At 35.1% G+C, this 17392-nt stretch overlaps 1 protein-coding gene across 1 annotated transcript; it reads right to left on the bottom strand.

The window, feature by feature from the left end:
• Window positions 1–3670: 3670 nt before the first annotated feature.
• On the bottom strand, window positions 3671–7087 carry LOC133824017 (uncharacterized). The gene is made up of 2 exons (XM_062256877.1): window positions 6712–7087; window positions 3671–4132 (listed from the first exon to the last, which is right to left on the bottom strand). The coding sequence occupies exons 1-2, from the start codon at window positions 6791–6793 to the stop codon at window positions 3921–3923; spliced, it is 294 nt and encodes a 97-aa protein (XP_062112861.1). The 5' UTR covers window positions 6794–7087; the 3' UTR covers window positions 3671–3920.
• Window positions 7088–17392: the final 10305 nt, after the last annotated feature.

The raw sequence follows: 17392 nt of genomic DNA on the forward strand, positions 1-17392 counted from the left end.
ATCACCATTACCATTGACCACAAGAAATTTGTGATGACCAAGGACTTGGACATCTAAAAAGATTGTTTTATCACCTATTTGCTTCAAATCCTTTTCCATCTCAGGTGATAACACAGTTGTTGCTTTTGCAGCTCTTTCACGTCTATCTGCAAACCAAGACTGAAGAGTGAATCTTATGAATTCAAGAAAAGTGGCGACTGGAAAGCTCCTTGCCTCCTTGGTCTTATTGTTAAAGCTTTCTGCGTAGTTACTCGTCATGATATTGTATCGGTTACCAGGAAAATAAGCACTACTCCACCTTTCAAAGCCAATTCCCTCTAGATATTGAGCAATGGGCGGATCAATTACCTTAATCTTGTCAAAGAACTGGTGAAATTTCGTTCTTCGAAATGCGTACGCTGCACACCCCATGATGTCTTGCACGTGGTCAGGTTTGAATTTTATCACAACATTCATACAGATATGATGGTAACATGCACCGTGATACGCATCTGGGAACACAAGGTCCAAAGCATGATTAATGCTTTTATGCCTGTCCGATACAAAAGCAAGGTTCTCAACGTCCCCTATGTCTTCCTTCAATTTTCTCATGAAATAAGTCCAAGAGTTATGGCTCTCACTGTCCACCAATGCAAACGCAATTGGAAACAACTGGTTCTTTGCATCCAACGCAACAGCACAAAGCATGTGGCCACCATACTTATTCTTCAAGAATGTGCCATCCACACAAATTACAGGACGACAGTACTGGAAACCACACCTAAAAACACCGAGGGAAAAGAAGCAATACAAGAAACGACCATCTTCTGCTACAAAATCAGTAATTGTACCTAGGTTCTTATGCTCCAACTGACACAGGTATCTAGGTAACTTGGAGTATGATTCCTCAGGTGTCCCTCTGACATACATAAGAGCATTTTCTCTACATCTCCACGCCTTCTCATAGCTCATTTCAACCCCAAAATGGTGCTTCATGTCCTCCCTTATGTTGTTTGCCATGTACAGAGTACCATCGGTAGCAAATTTCCTCCTGATTAGGTGCCCAACAACCCACGGTGATGCTTGACGGTGGTCCTTATCTCGAATTTCTTGTGAGCAAGTGTGTACTTCGTTGTATACAGTAATCTCGAACATTTCAGATCGCATTTTTTTCTTACCCCTCAATCTCCAACCACAATTAGGATCCTTGCAGGTAATGTACCACACATCAGTCCCAGATTTCTTCACCATAAACTCAAAATTATTCTTCATCGCAAATATAGATGCTTTGGTTTTCAATTCAAGCTTGTTCTGAAAGAACTTCCCAAGGTGCAATTCTCCTGAAGCTTTGCTGGTTGAGGAATGATGTTGATGCGAGGCCTCTATATCCTCTTTGGTGAACATGGGAGCACTCCATGTTCTACGATCTTCACCTAAGTCCAATGGAGAACTCCATCTAAAACTATCATCGGTTCTACTTGGACCTGGACGACTACTGCTGGTCCCAGGTGTTTGCTAGTCTTCTATTCTGCGCTCCATATCTACCATAACATCTGAACTCTGTGTTGGAAAATCTGCCCTAACATCTGGCCCACCAAGATCTGTTGCATCAGCAACAGGATCGTCGTTGACATGAGGTTCATAGCCATAGGGATCGCACTCCGCCGTGTCATGCACATATGAAGGATCTCTAACCGGGATATCATCATGGACTATGACATCTGGATTTGTCTCGGGAACACATGTTCCAACATCACCTTGAGTTCCTTTGAAACCATGACATGGAGGAGAAATGTTCTCTTCAAATCGAACTTCTTTATTAACACTGGCAGAAGCCGATGCATTTCTTACACCTCCCTTCTTAATCAATGTGACACATAGAGGAATGAGCTTCTCTACAGATTTCGATGCTAACCCAATGAATGCACGCACATGCCTATCATTTTTTATAACGGTAGGTTTGACGGATTGTGATAGGCATGTGTACGGGACCTCAATTTTCAAGTCCTGCACACATTTATCCACTTCAAGCTCATCGTACAGCATGTCAAGCAGTTGCTTATATGTCACACCCTTCTCCACGGGAAAAACTTGATTTTCAGCTTCTCTGAAAATCCAATCCTTATTTTCGAGTTCCCAAACACCATTGAATGCAACAAATACGGAAGCAGTCGAATCTGCAAAAAACAAAAAAACAAAAAAAGGACAAAAAGTTAAACTACAACATAAAACAGAAAATATCGATTTCTATCGATATATGTCGAGTCCTATCGAGGTCACACATATCGAGTTTTATCGAGTACAGTCGAGGACTATCGAGGCAAGCAATCCAATTAAACTCTTATACACCTATCGAGTACAATCGAGGCAAACAATCCAATTAAACTCTTATACACCTATCGAGTTTTATCGAGTACAATCGATTACAATCGAGTTATTAAATCCAATTAAACTCTTATACACCTATCGAGTTTTATTGAGTACAATCGAGTACCATCGAGTTATTAAATCCAATTAAACTCTTATACTACACGTATCGAGTTTTATCGAGTACCATCGAGGTACTAACATCCTAACACTATCGAGGCACGTCGAGGTCCATCGAGGACCATCAAGCCAGCATGCATGCAACACATCGAGACCTGTCGAGTTTCATCGAAACTCATCGAGGCAGGAAAAAAATCCAGAAAAAAAATGCACGAAGTATCCAAAATTCATTCCGTGAAAAATTGCAATAAAACATGAATTGCATACACAGATCTGTTCGAAATAAGACAAGTAATGTAGCCAAACAAGTTTCCTCACTACATATAACAAATATATACTTACCCATACGATTTTTTCCCCTAGATCCGAAATCCAAAATAAAGTTTCTTGACTTGAAAGGACTCACAACTTGCCCCTAGATCCGAAATGCAAATTAATGGTGGCTGGCTTTTTTTGTGTGTATGAGAGTTTGAGAGATAGAGAGGGAAATAAGAGATAGAGAGTGAAGACTATGAGAAAAAGATAGGGAAAATTATGCCACAAGTATTTTGGATAGTAACGGCATTAGTAGGACCAAAACGAGAGACTTATAGGGATAAGGTATTCTTGAAACGGAATGTCACTTATTGCATTAAAAATCAAATTTCCCTTATAATTACATTTGTTCCAACTAACTTAATTCTCTGGTTTCATGTTTTTATGACAGTAAATTCTTTTATTTCTTTGAGCATTCCCAATAGCTTCTTTAAAAAAGAGAGTTCTCTATAATTATAGAGAAACTTGTGAAAATCACTCTCCTATAGCACTTTTATATCAATGCTCTATTTTGGAGCTCCTTCACATTTTGTATTTTCATCTCTACATTTATAGAATTTTTAGAGTTCCTTCAAATATTTTTGTATTCACTTTTCTTTCTTTCTTTCCAAATTTATTAGTTTTTTATTCATTTATATTATTTTAATTAATAAAAAGAATTAAAGATATAATATTTAAATAATGTAAAAAAATAAGATAGAAAATCTAATATATGTATTGTATTGTAAAAATTAGAAGCAAGTATTTTGAAAGATGAGTAGATGATTGATGACAGAATTATTCCCACCAAAACGAGAGACTAAAATTGCTAGAGGCCAAAACACATAGTAAAATTTATTTAGTGATTTAAAGACGTTAGAAAGAAAGAAAAATAAATAACAGTTTCGAGGAAAAAGTAACAGTAAATCTTTCATTTATCATACCAATTTTGATACACCTTGAATGCGTATTTAGGCTTTTATTTAACAAGTGAACTATATGTGATGCTACTGAGATATATTGTTTCTGTCAATGAACATTATTTGCATCAATATAGTTATATATATATTCAGATATTGGTATGTGATTATAGTGATGTACTTACTGTACTCATCATATAAATATATATATTATGGATTGGGTGAGAAAGCAGTAGTTGATTATTGGTGGTGTGTAGTTTGGTTAGACCATACAAAAACTCTCTGAAACAATCTGTGCTTGCGCTTCGGTTGCTCATTATCATGATCATGATGATTATTATGACTACTTCCTAACATTTCTGATTCTGATCTTTGCAGTATTTCCCACATCACTTGCACGTCTTCATAGCCACACGTCTGTACATCATCGTGAAGCTTCAATAGCCCAACACCTACAATATTTAGGCCAAACATATTTAGATCACTTTCTATGTAATAAAAAAAAGCCCCTTTTATTTATATAACATATTTCTATAACTACTCACTTTTCATTTTAAATATTGCATTTATACTCTTTTTTTTTGGAGTTTATAAATATACCCAAAACAGGACTAAGAGAACAAAATTAAGAGGGGAAAGAGAAGTTCAGAGAGAAAATTGGAGAGAGTGAAAGGTGTGTAATTGGTAGCAGTGAAAATGAGATGGAATAGATTTGTGAAAGAGTAAAAAAATTAGTGTAGTTTACATGCTAAAGTACTAAATCATCCTCACTAACCAATTAAAAATAATAATAATAAGATATCTTTTGTATTCTTTCCTACACATTTTTACTCTCTTATTAAGCAAACATAGTGTTAAATTCAAGCTACCTAAAAGTAGTGATGTCATAGTAACCCACCTCATAGTTGGTCAAGAATGCATCTATTTAATATATGTGGATATATATGGTTACACCACATTAGTGCAACTACACACGTTTTGATGTGACAAAAAGTTTAAGAAATTGTGATGTCATATTTTCTATATAGTTACACCACATTTTGTCATTAGAGGAATCTATTTATATATTCATCTAGTTAATCAGAGAAATTATAAGCACCACCAAACATGTAACTAGAATAACCAATGAAACAATTCTTATATATTGATGGTTATTATGGTCACAAAGATCAATCAAAGTAGGGGTCAGAATGTGTGTTGAGGATTGTTTGTGGCAAAAAGTTAAATGTTAGAATAATGTCTTTTTTTGAATGGCTTTCTTTCGTCATGAGGGCATTTACTAAAGCGACTTGGGCATAAAGTTGCACTGCAAAAGATGTTTGATCCTATCGTCTATGATCCTTCTTTCGGCACCATCACTAAATAAGTATTGGGTATTGAGTAATGGATGGTATATACAAATATTTATATATTTATATGTATAAACACCAAAATAAGATTTGTTTTTTCCTTGAGTAGATCTAACTTAGTGATATGACCTCCTAGAAATATTGATGTTCTTCTTGTCGTTTAAGTGGATTTAGTCTAGTGGATATAAAAGCACTCATATCACTTTAAGCCTTAAATCTCTTGATTTGTTTAACATATTAAAGTTGAAAAAGAAAAAGAAAAAGAAAAAAATATATCATACTGTATTAGTAACTTTTTTTTCTTATAAAATTCAGATTTGTTGCTCTGCTTAAACATGATAAATCTATCGTATCAATAATAGTACTATCTTATGTTGGGGTAAAACTGCCCTATTAGAGCGATGATTGGGCATGTGAATGTGTTTCAATTCTTTGTTCTTTATTATTATTATTATTATTGTGATATTTTTTTTCAATGGGGGATTTTGTTAATAAAGAGATCATTATTGAGAAGTCATGCATAAGAAAAGGTATAATAATGGGTCATATGATATCATATATGCTCTCGACAAAATTTATGTTCTACGTGGACCACAAATTGTAGAAGCTTTTTGAATAATATTGAGAATTAAAATACTTGTATTTTCTTATTAAAGAAAACGTGGACTATTTAGATTGAGTATCTCTACTTGTATATTTAGAAAGATGTTTATTTTAGGAGATGTGACATTACTTAAATAATTCCCCTAAAAATATTACTTAAATAATTTATTGATGCAACTTGACCATTTATACAATAAAAAATGAAGCCATCTCTCTCCAATGCATCAAATAAATTAAAAATTAAGAAGAAAATATAGTTGGGTCAAGCACATAGTGTTACTTTACAAAATATTTATTTATGTATATAAAGTAAAACATGTATTTGTTGTATTAGTATGTTCCAGAATTATATTGTGTTGTTACACAACCATCAAAATTGAAATTGTCTATATAGTTAGACTCAAGACTTGAAACAGTTCTTTCGATAGTGCTTGATGACAAAAATGTATTATTCCACTAATTAAGCCTGTATTTTTATTTGTAGGTTAATTAAAAAAAATTAAAAGAAAGAAAAAAATATTGAATTAATTACCAATATAAGACAAATGTGCCTAGAAAATTATATACTAGAATATTTTCGTAATTATCTAGGACTTAAAAGGAGGGTGGCCTATCACATCCATCTCTAGAATATTAAATGAATTTAACCTGATTTAATGGATACTTTTTATGAGTAGATTTTTATGCTTTTTTAAGTAATAAATGAATATTTTCACATAAAAATGAAATAAACTATTGAACTATTTTATATTCCACCACATATTTCATGTGTAAATCACAAAAAAAAAATTCAAAATTTTATCTCTGTAGTTTTTTTTCTTTATTCATTTTAACACAAAATGGCCAAATTACAGAGTCAATATCCTGGCAAAATAAAATCCCTAAAATTATAATAAAACATATTAGAATTTTAAAATTACGCAACTAATGTGAATTAATGGAATAGAAAGAAAAGGAAACTGGAAAAAGAATCATACATCCACCACTTTACAGAAGATATTAGCCAAGTATTATATAACTGTTGTTAATTTATTATAGCAAGTGAAAAAAGGTATTTGGGAAGAAAGGAAAATACATACCAGATTTTTGAGGCTTAAGACGAGAAGTGATAGCAAGAAAAACTCGACGAACAGGGAAAACCATCTTGTTCCAGAAATCCATCAAACTATCTCTCACCTTCTTCACTTTCCTTCTACTTTTCCTTCTTCTCTTCTGCTGATACCTTCCACCCACTCTAACTTCTACGCTCCTTAACCCGGCCAGAACTATATATTTATGATAAACAATCTCAAATCCAATATCAACACCAGTAGTATTACTGATTTCCTTCCTCCGAGGAAAACCAATTTCCTTCCTGTATTCAAAGGAAGAGGAAGGAAAAAGCTGAGAGAGAGAGAGAGTGAAAGAGGAAAGACTAGTGTACTAGGAGTTGTTAGGTTATGAGGCCTTGAAAGGAATAGAAAAAGAAAAGCTTATAATGGATAGCTCTTCACTCATGTGGAGTCTTATTAATTTGTCTCTTTCTTATTATTACTAATTAAAAATATACAACTAATAATAATATATAAGTTCTTGATCGACTTCTCACCGACACGTGAGGCTGCTCTCCATACAAATGTCACTGCTTTTTTTTATTTGGTGGATCTATCATTTCCTTTACTTATATTTTTAATTATTATATTCAACTTAATTTTGTTACCTGTCTTTGGATTATTATTTTTATTATATTATATAATTTTGTTGATATTTTGTTATTATTATACAGTTTAATTTGTCTGGTTGTGTTACCCTTCTTTTTACCACTTAATTTGTCTAGTTGTGGGGTAAGTATTATTTAGTCGAGTATTTCTTTTTTATGGAAGTTACACTGAACATTCCTCCTATAGTCCTTGTTTAGGTGCATAAATATAAATATACATAGTTGTATTTATTTCCAATGGTACCTTCATCATCTTTTTGTTTTGGGACACCGTGTGTTATCAGAATTAGTTGTGTTTTCTTTTCTTAAAAAAAAAATGAATTAGCTGTGTACGAAATCAAAACAAAACAATCCAATTAAATGTATCGGTCAATTCCAAATTGCCGGCTGAAATATAAGAAAATTTTTGGGAGGGCATCATTTTTGCTCTGTGGAGCTTAGAAATTATGATTTAAATAGTCATTTACAAGTATGCATGATATGTTTTGTACGACTGCAAAATAGATTGATTGAATTCTAATTTTAACATCGTAAATTATTTTAATTTTTTTAAAAATTAGTAAGATATCTGTTATATTTATTATATACATCATCATATAAGATCATTTTAATTATAATTTATCTACGTACCAAAAATATAAATGCCGATAACGATACTAGTTCCATCGCATATTTTAAAATTTTATATTAAAGTATTTAAATTATTTGGTCCATTATATTTTCAAAACTATAACCGAAAAATATTTATATACTTAAATTTATTATTTTCTTTCTTTCTTTTATTAAGTATTTATTTTGTCATTTAATATATTTTGTTTATCCAGACATTCTTTATTTATTTAAAATTTAAATGACAATTAGAAAATAGAATAAAAAATAAACTAATATATTTTCTAAATAAAACTAAGCAAATGTGCATTGTACGTTACTTTTACCTAATATATAGGAAAATTTTAAAGAGGAACATCATTTTTTCCTTTACTATTTTTGTCGTTGAAACATTTTTTGTTTTTGACATAACGAGAAATTATAACCTAATTTTTTTATAAGATGATGTACATTGTAGTTATAGCAAACATCTCACCAGTTTTCAAGAAATTCAAAATAATTTATAGTGTCGAAATTAGGGTTTAAATGTTGGGAAACTTATGCATGATCTTTATTTATTTTCATGTATATCTAATATTAAACAAATTAATACGAGATAGCTTAAAACATGTTTCTAAAATTGAATTCAAAGAGAAACAAATAATAGAATACTTACAGTATACGCAGCGGAATGAAAGAGTCTTTCCTTCAGTTTTTCTAACTCTTGTGTCCTCTCTGTCGCAGAGTTTTATCAAGAAACTGAACCGATCTTCTATTTTATTCACAATCTTCCAATGTATCCTTAGAATCACCTAGACTAATGTGGGCAATTCTCAACACATGAGATAGATATAGAGAAAATAAGAGAAAATAACAAAGAGGTTAGAAAAGAACTTGTGTTTAAAGAGAATCTAAAACTATCAGAAAACCAGTGATTAAACTTATGTTTTGACTTCTCTCTAAGCACTCATTTTATAGACTCAATTAGGTCATTTAATTTAATTAAAAAATCAATAAAATAATAGTTATTTTAAAGCCCTAGGTCGAAATTATCATGGGCTTTAAGCCCGTGAAATTTCTCATTTGATTATAAGCCCATTGGACTTAAAATCAAGGCATGTATTATTTTCTATTGGTTTAATTAATTAAATAATTATTTAAATCATTTATCAAATAAATTATTTATAATTTGAACATTGATTTAAACTTATTTATTAATTTAGATACAAATTTATCTTAATTACTAAATCTGCCATAATTTCTCTTTTCTTCTCAAAATTATACAACTCTGTGAAACTATCCAAAATTGACCTGGTCAACTTTGATCATTCTAATTGATAATTAAATCAACTAATTGAGACCATCAAGATGATTTTATCCAAGGTACAATGGGGATCATGGACCTATGAAATCAAGCTCCAATAAGTTATCATAAATCTAACAAATAAATTTATTAACTTATTAATTCTTCGTGACTCTACTATAGACTCGGAATTGCACTCTTGAATTCATAGAACGCTCTATAAAAAATATAGATACGCTATTAATTATCCATTGTTACAACCATAATTGTCACTCAATCCTCTATAGACGGTCTACAATGAGATATGACTAAAATACCGTTTTACCCCTCATTGTATTTTATCCTTAAAACACTTAGTTCCTTATATGCTCGGGATTTAATAGAAGTTTATATTAAACAAATAATCATGAAAATAAAACATGCGAGCAAAGTGATTGACCAAGTCAAAAAATGATTTCTATTTTTTTGTTAATAATAAAATGAGATTACAAAGAATTTGGGTTTTAATTAGGACATAAAACCCCAACATTAAATAGTCATTTGCAAGTATGCATGCTTTTTTTTTATATGAGTGTAAAATAGATTGTTTGAACCCCGATTTCAGCACCATAAATTATTTGTAATTTTTCGAAAATTAATGGGATGTCCGCTATAACTATCATGTACACCATTATATAAAAAAAATTGGTTATAATTTCTCCACGTATAAAAAAATATATACATATTGATAAATTACATATCTAGTTGTTTTATGCAATACAACATTCTTGTAAACTTTAGTTATAATTTAGTTGTTTTATAAAATGTCGTGTTACTCTAAATTTTAATTAAAAAAATACTTAACTAAATTCATAAATTAGTTCTATAAACTTTAGTTACACATATATATTTTTTGGTTAAAAAAAAAATTGATCATATAAGTCTTTGTTATAAACAATGTGTTTTTTAGTTCTGAATTAGTCTATAAATGTTGTTTAAAAATGTCAATTGTAACTATTTTTTATAAATATTTCTTACAAAATTATCAATTTGTATTTACTATTTTTCTAATTCATATTTTGATTAAAAAAATATGTATTTTTGTAGTTATTTTTCTTAATGGCATTGTTCAAATATTTTATGGATTACATGTATATTTGTAAATTTTCCTAAAATTATATATAAATTTTATTTTCTTAACAAATATATTAATTTCTTTTGAGTTCTTAAAAATTAACTAAATAAGTATGAAGTGACGGATTTTTTATTTAGACATCCAATTACATACTAATATGTATATATTGAATGGGGTTGTGTGGCAAAGTAATAATTTTAAGAAAAATAAAATAATTATTTTGCACAACATTCTTTTCTAATATAATATTTTACAAAATAATCTTCCAGCAGACGCATTAAACATCTTATAGAAATTCTAAACATTAAAAAATTGTCTAGTTTTACTACTTACCCTTATTTGTCTACATATTTCACCCTAAGATTAATACCATATATGCATTTATATAAAAACAATTTTTAACATTAACTTTTACATAGTAACAAACTCCTTTACTTCAAATTGATTTAGTGCCTAAAAGTAAATTACAAGTGGTATACATATGAGAATTTGTTTTATTATTGTTTTTAATATGTGTTTTTATTTTAATTATTAGACCAACTTTATCTAACAGAATTTATAGCGATTTCAAAAATAATATAAAAATGTCTACTTATTAAAATTTTCTATTTTAAAATATATCATAAGAATCAGATTTAGTTTTTGAAATTTATACTGACAATTTAGTAGGATTTTATTGCTTTTTATAATTCTTTATAGCCTATTCTTGTCTCTTTTTAAAAAAAAAAAATTAATTGGAAAAAAGTTGTTATAAAATGAAATATATTGTAAATAATACCCCCTTTGATAATAATTTAACTTTCTTTTTTAATACAAAAGTAAAAGTATTTATTATTATTTTTCATTTCTAATATTTGAAAATAAAAATGTATTTGGTAATTATATGTTTATTTTTTGTTTTTAAAAATAAAAAATATAAATATATTTGGTAACTTACTTTTAGTTTTTAAATTAAAGAGAAATAGAGGTGAGAGGGTGATGAAATAGAATGTAAAATAAAAGGGTAATGAATGAGAAAATTTGTTACACCCAAATTTCGAGCATGAGATTGTGAACTCGAAATCTAGGCTCGTTACGTGTAAGCTCGAAATAACACGATCGTCGTACGTCATTTCAGTTAAACCGTTTCTGTAAACGGCGAACTCGAAGGGCGAGGGGGTATGTAGCCTCGAAAATGCTTCGAGCTTGCAAATAGCATGGTGTGACACTTGGATATATCCCTGAACCATTCCTTGCCTTTCGGACTGGTTCGAGCTCGGAATGTGTGAGTTCGAATGTGGCGACATCGTCAATATCTATTTGTTCTGAGCATAGGCAAAGTTAGGTGACGAGCTCGTGATCGACTAATAATCTCGGCGAGCTCATGATCTACTGCTAGTCTCGGAGATTTGATGAATCTCGTATCTGAGTTAATCAGTTATATGTGAACATATTTATTGTTGTACAATCCCATTATTTAAGGGATATTATTTAATCTGTTATCCGATCCCATATTTTATGGGACGTTTCTGTGTATGTAGAAAATAATGCATTAAATAGCATTATATTAATTGATTCACAGAATATCTTCGTGAGATATGTGGGAATGAATTCTGCAACCTCCTCTATAAATAGAGAAGGAGACTCCATTTGTAAAGGATCGATTTCTGATTTCTGGAGAGAAAACTCTGGGCAACTATTCTCTAAAAAGTTTCCAAAATACTCCCAAGTTCTAATAACATAGACTCGTGGACTAGGCAGATTTAACTGCTGAACCACGTAAAAAACCTCTTGTGTTCATCTTTGTTTATTTCCTCCAATATTTTCTTGTTTAATTGCTCTCCTATTTAAGTTGACGAAAAACGGCGTCAGCAGTTTGGTGCTTTCATTGAGAGTCATTAAACAGTGCGTTAATCTATTTAGTCAGAAAGCCTCTCAAGTTAGCAATGGCTGCAAATGATCCCAATATTTATGAGGAGGATCCTAGATGAAGCTGAGTACCCCCGGCGCCCTGGAAAGCAGCCTATGGTAAATTCTGAACCCGATAGTGGTTCATCCGACTCTCGGGGACCACCTGCCCCCAGGGACGACAAGGACATGTACTACAATCCCGAAAGGTATGTCCCAATTGTGGAACTCGAAAATCATCGACTGCGTAAGCAGTTGGCAGAAGCTAAGAAACGCAACGAAGAGCTAGCTAGACTAGCTGCTGAAGTGTAGGCGGCTCAGGCCCCACCCCCGCAAGATGCCCAGGCTTCGCCTCTGCGGGACGTTCACGTCCCACCGCGTAGGCCTCGAGGACGACTGCGCAAAAATGCAGCCACCCGAAGAGCGGAGTAACCTCCGCCACCAGCAGAGCAGCCTACTCCGCCAAGACCCCAGAGAGGTAACCAGGCTGAAGGTCATACTAATCCAACTGCGAAGGCACCAGCCGGAGTAGGGAATAACCGAGCCCCCTCAGAGGCTCGGACCCGAAATCCTGGTACCGCGCAGAATGTTGTAGAACCTGATCAAGAAAATTCAAGGCCTTCTAGGCCCTGTAATGGATGGCAGCCACCTTCTCCAATAAGGCATCCACCATCGCCAATACGACATCCCTCGCCAATTCGGAGAGATGCACAACCGGCCCATCGCGACAGGGAAAAGCGAGTTGGGCAAAAACATGGGAATAATGGAACTACTAGGGAGCATAGGGGTCCCCATTCCGCGAGAAGCCAAGTGTCTCGATCTCAAACTATCGAGACAAGGAGGCCAGCAGGAAACCCATCTCGAAATAACCATGCAACGAGCCATGTCAGCGAAGGCTCGGGTGACACTGGGTCTATGAGTATATACAACCCGGAGCCTAGGAATGCTAGAAATCGAGGAGATCACCCAGATTTAAGGGAGCATATAAACTACAATCAAGGGCGTGATAATCCCTCGAATCTAGATCTGAGAGATCATCTCAATGGGTGCAAGCACCCCGCGCCGAGGCATGGAACTAGAGTTGTAATCAACGATAACCAGTTCCCCCTAATTCAGGCCAGAACTCCCGTAGATCCAGTCTAAGAAAGGATCGAATAGTTGGAAAGAGCATTCAGGCTCTTGCAGAACAAACGAAATCGGGAACGGGACGAGGAATTTGATGAATAACTCGAGCCCTTTGCCCTGCATATCTCTAGCACCCCGTTTCCTCAAGGATTCAGAATTCCTCATGTCCCGCCATTCGATGGAAATTCGGATCCATACAGTCATTTAAGTACATTCAACACAATTATGCAAGCTAGTAATATGGGCTACGAGCTCATGTGCATGCTGTTCCCAGCCTCTCTCACAGGACCAGCAAAAAACTGGTTTGAAAAATATAAAAGACATTCGATTGCTTCTTGGGATCAATTATCAAGAGATTTCAAGAAACAATTCAAGGCCATGGTCGGCATTAGACCCGAGGCATCTGCCTTGACCAATGTCTGACAGCAGCCAAATGAGTCACTGAAAAGTTATCTCACAAGGTTTAACTTGGAAGTCGTTCGAGCTCATGACATCGATGACAGTGGCCATTTAATGGCTGTTCGAGCTGGAGTAATGCCTAGAAGTCCTCTCTGGGAAAATATGCAAAGAAATCCTGTAAGGTCCTTAACCGAGTTCAATCGACGAGCTCAGAGGATTGTTAATGTAGAAGAGGCGAGGTCAGCATTGAATATGACCTCTCAGCCCATAACTACAACAACAAACGCAAACTTTGCCTCGACTTCAGTGGACCCTACGACCTCAAAACCCCCTGGGGACAACCCTTCTAAAAGAAAGAAGAATGAAGGGAATAATCCCGAGGCAGATGGGGGAAAGAAGAAGAAAAGGGAAAGATACTTCTCCTTATACAAGGTGTATACCGAGCTCAATGAGTCTTGGGAGAATATCTACTTGGCTAATGAAAACCAGGTCCCTTTCAGACGACTTGATCCCATCAGAAACCAAAAGGCGAAAAGAGACTCCAACAAGTACTGTAGATTTCATAGAGATATCGGACATACAACCGATGAATGCATGCAATTAAAAGATGAGATCGAAGGTCTGATCTCGAGAGGATATGTAACGACCCAAATTTACTAATAAGGCTTAAGGGTCTTGATTAGTGTGCTAGGAGGGCATAACTGGATTATATGTGATTTAAATGATTAAAATCATGTTATATGATTATTTGGATATTTGTGATGCATGACTATGTATATTAGTATGTATGTAGGCTCTGATTAGGTTATAAGGGCATATCTATAATTTTGGCCCGTTCAGGGCATAAATGTAAATAATTGTGATAAATTGTTGAGACCACATTATTATGTGGATATATTTGTAGCTTGTGACTCAAGGTGATCCTAGTGAGCGGTTTAGCGAAAAAGTCACGGTGGGGATTTATACCCGGCTCGGGGCGAGCCTGGGGGTATTTCTGGGAATTTAGGAAATATATTGGAGTCTATTTTGATATTGAGGAATATAATTGGTGATTAGCTAGGTTTTGGGAAATAAGTGGTAAATATTAGAGACATTCGAGGAATTAGCGGGAATTGGGTGTAATGACTGAAATGCCCTTAGGAGGCTTAAAAGCTTAGTTTTAATTGAGAGGGCAGTTTGGTCTATTGGTGTTTAAAATCAGATAAGTGTTGTTTTGGCTTTATTTCCTTAGTGGAAAGTTTAGAGGATAGTAGAAACTGAAAGAAGTAAAAAGAAAAGAAGAAGGAAAAGGAAAGAAGGAAAAACAGGAGTCTTTCCTTCTCTCTTTCGGTTTGAGGTCTCTTCCCCATTTATTGAAGGAATTTGGAGCTGTAACTCAGGGAGAGTTTGGGTAGGAGCTTGAGTCTAGGGTCCTTGGTTTGGCTTGAGGAGTTAGCAAGGGTAGTTCATCCATTTGAGGTAAGTTTCTAGGTTCCTCTCTTGTGTTTTTGGTTTTGGCTGAGATGGTTTTCTAAACTGAGTTTTTGTGGGAATTCTAGGGAATTAAGCCTAAGAATTTGAGGAGGAGAAGGCTAAGGAAGTGTGGAGGATAACCTAGGCTGAATTCATCCATCAAAGGTAAACAAATTCTAGCTTTAAGTTCTGTGATTTCTGTTGTTCTGATGAGTTTTGAGCTTAAAACTCAGCCATGGTGATTTCTGTATTTTGGAGTGTATGTGATTGAATTCTATATGGTTAAGTCATTTGGGGTGAGTTGGAGATGTTGGTAGGATTTTTTTAATGTTTGGTTGAAGTTTGGAAGAGTTTTAGAAAGGTTTGGCTCGGGGAAAATCGAAGGAAGAAAAAACAGGGTTGGCTGTGCTGTGACTAGTGCTGTAGCGCTAGCCTTTGGGCGCTACAGCACTAGGCCTTGTGGTTTGGGGCATTTTTGGCTCTGGTTGTAGCGCTGTAGCGCCCACTTTAAGGCACTGTAGTGCTACCCTGTTCCTAGAAGGGGATTTTTGGGTTATTTCTTAGGGTTTTTGGTCGGGGGCTCAGGGTTTGATTCCACCACCCCGTTTGGTGGAACTAGGGCTTCCCAAGGGCTTGGGATTGGTCCCGAGGCTAGGTTTTGGAATTGAAGTTTGGAGTTGGTTCTAACTTGTAACCGTGACTAGGTGTACGCTAGGGCTCAGGCAGAATCGTGCTTAAGGATTGAATTGAACAAAGTTATCAGAATCTAAAGGTAAGAAAACTGCACCCGGTTATGTGATTGTGTTGGGACTAAGAGCTCCCTATATCAGTATGATGTCATAGATGGTATTATGCCATGATACATGTGATAAACGGCCTAAGAGTGCCGTAAATAATACTTGCGCACAGGGCGCGGTTCGGCCACTAGTAGTTGAGGACAGCTTAATATTCACTGAGCTCGGTTTAAGCGAGCCGGAGTCAGTGGGATAAATAGAGGGTGCGGCCTAAGGGCGTTGACCTTGGTTATCATATGTGAATTGTATGTTGAATACTTGATTAACGTGAATATTTGTATATTGAGTATATGATTATACTGCATGAGTTATCTGATTGTTTGCTTGATGATTATGCTCTGTTATTGTGTTTTCTTGCTGGGCTTTGGCTCACGAGTGCTACGTGGTGCAAGTAAAGGCAAGGGCAAGGGCAAGGTGGACCAGTCCTAAGATGGAGAGCTTTGGGGATGAATGTACATAGTCAGCTGATCGGCCGCCACGACCGAGTAGTGGTACAGGACGAGAAAAGCCTAATTGTCTGTTTTGCCCTTAGAGTGGCTAGTAACTGTACTTTTATCCAGAAATTTTGTAAAGTGTCTTTTAACACTACTGCTTTTGGGATCCTGTTAACCGAGATTTTCGGCAACTATCTTAAAGTGGGGTATTAACTGATAATAATAATGAAAATGGAAGATTGACACCAGATTTTTACGTGGTTGGGGCGTTAACTAGCCTTAGTCCACGAGTCTATGTATATATATCTGTATTAGAGCTAGGAACCACTTTTACAATGGAATGGTCTGATTATATCTCAACAGAGTTTCTGCCTCCCTCCCTTTTACGTTGCATTACAACTTGTATTTATAGATTGAAGGGGACATCGGGTTTGGGCCGGATCCACCCCGGGCCCGTCTGGGGGATGTGCACAAGGGGGCTTCCTAGAGGAGGCCCAAGCAGAAAAGATAAACAACACACTGACCTCCAATCAGCTCAGGCCCAACGAGTTGCCCTGAGACGCAAGCCTTCTCCCGACAAAACGACGCCTTGGTTCTGACCAATTCGAGTTACGAGACCGATTCAGGGGACAAGACCGGTCAGAGTATTTGGCTGCGCAGTCCTGACACACCAGTAGATAATCCCGAGGTGACCCTTTCCGCAGACGAAAAGTGGGGGGACAAAGCTCACGCGAAATGAGGCGGTTTTAGTGTCCTGGCCGCCTGGGGGAGAAACGATCCAGGTTCGTTTACCTTTAGCCTGCTGCGTTTACTTCGAGCCCGGACCATTCCAGGTCCGGGACACGGACGCGATGGCCGCGACGGTCCGGGCACTTCGGACACGGCCGGGACCGTCCAATCTGAAGATGAACCCGGAGGAACGTCCCGGACCACTCTACATAGGCCCAGTCCGTAGTCCTTGGGTA

Source organism: Humulus lupulus, chromosome 3, assembly GCF_963169125.1.
Source record: "Humulus lupulus chromosome 3, drHumLupu1.1, whole genome shotgun sequence".
Classification (NCBI taxonomy): Eukaryota; Viridiplantae; Streptophyta; class Magnoliopsida; order Rosales; family Cannabaceae; genus Humulus; species Humulus lupulus.

Coding starts and splice junctions, on each gene's coding strand:
- LOC133824017 (XM_062256877.1), bottom strand. CDS start 6,793: ATGGATTTCTGGAACAAGATGGTTTTCCCTGTTCGTCGAGTTTTTCTT. Junction 4,133..6,711: donor TCTTAAGCCTCAAAAATCTG/GTATGTATTTTC, acceptor TAAATATTGTAG/GTGTTGGGCTATTGAAGCTT.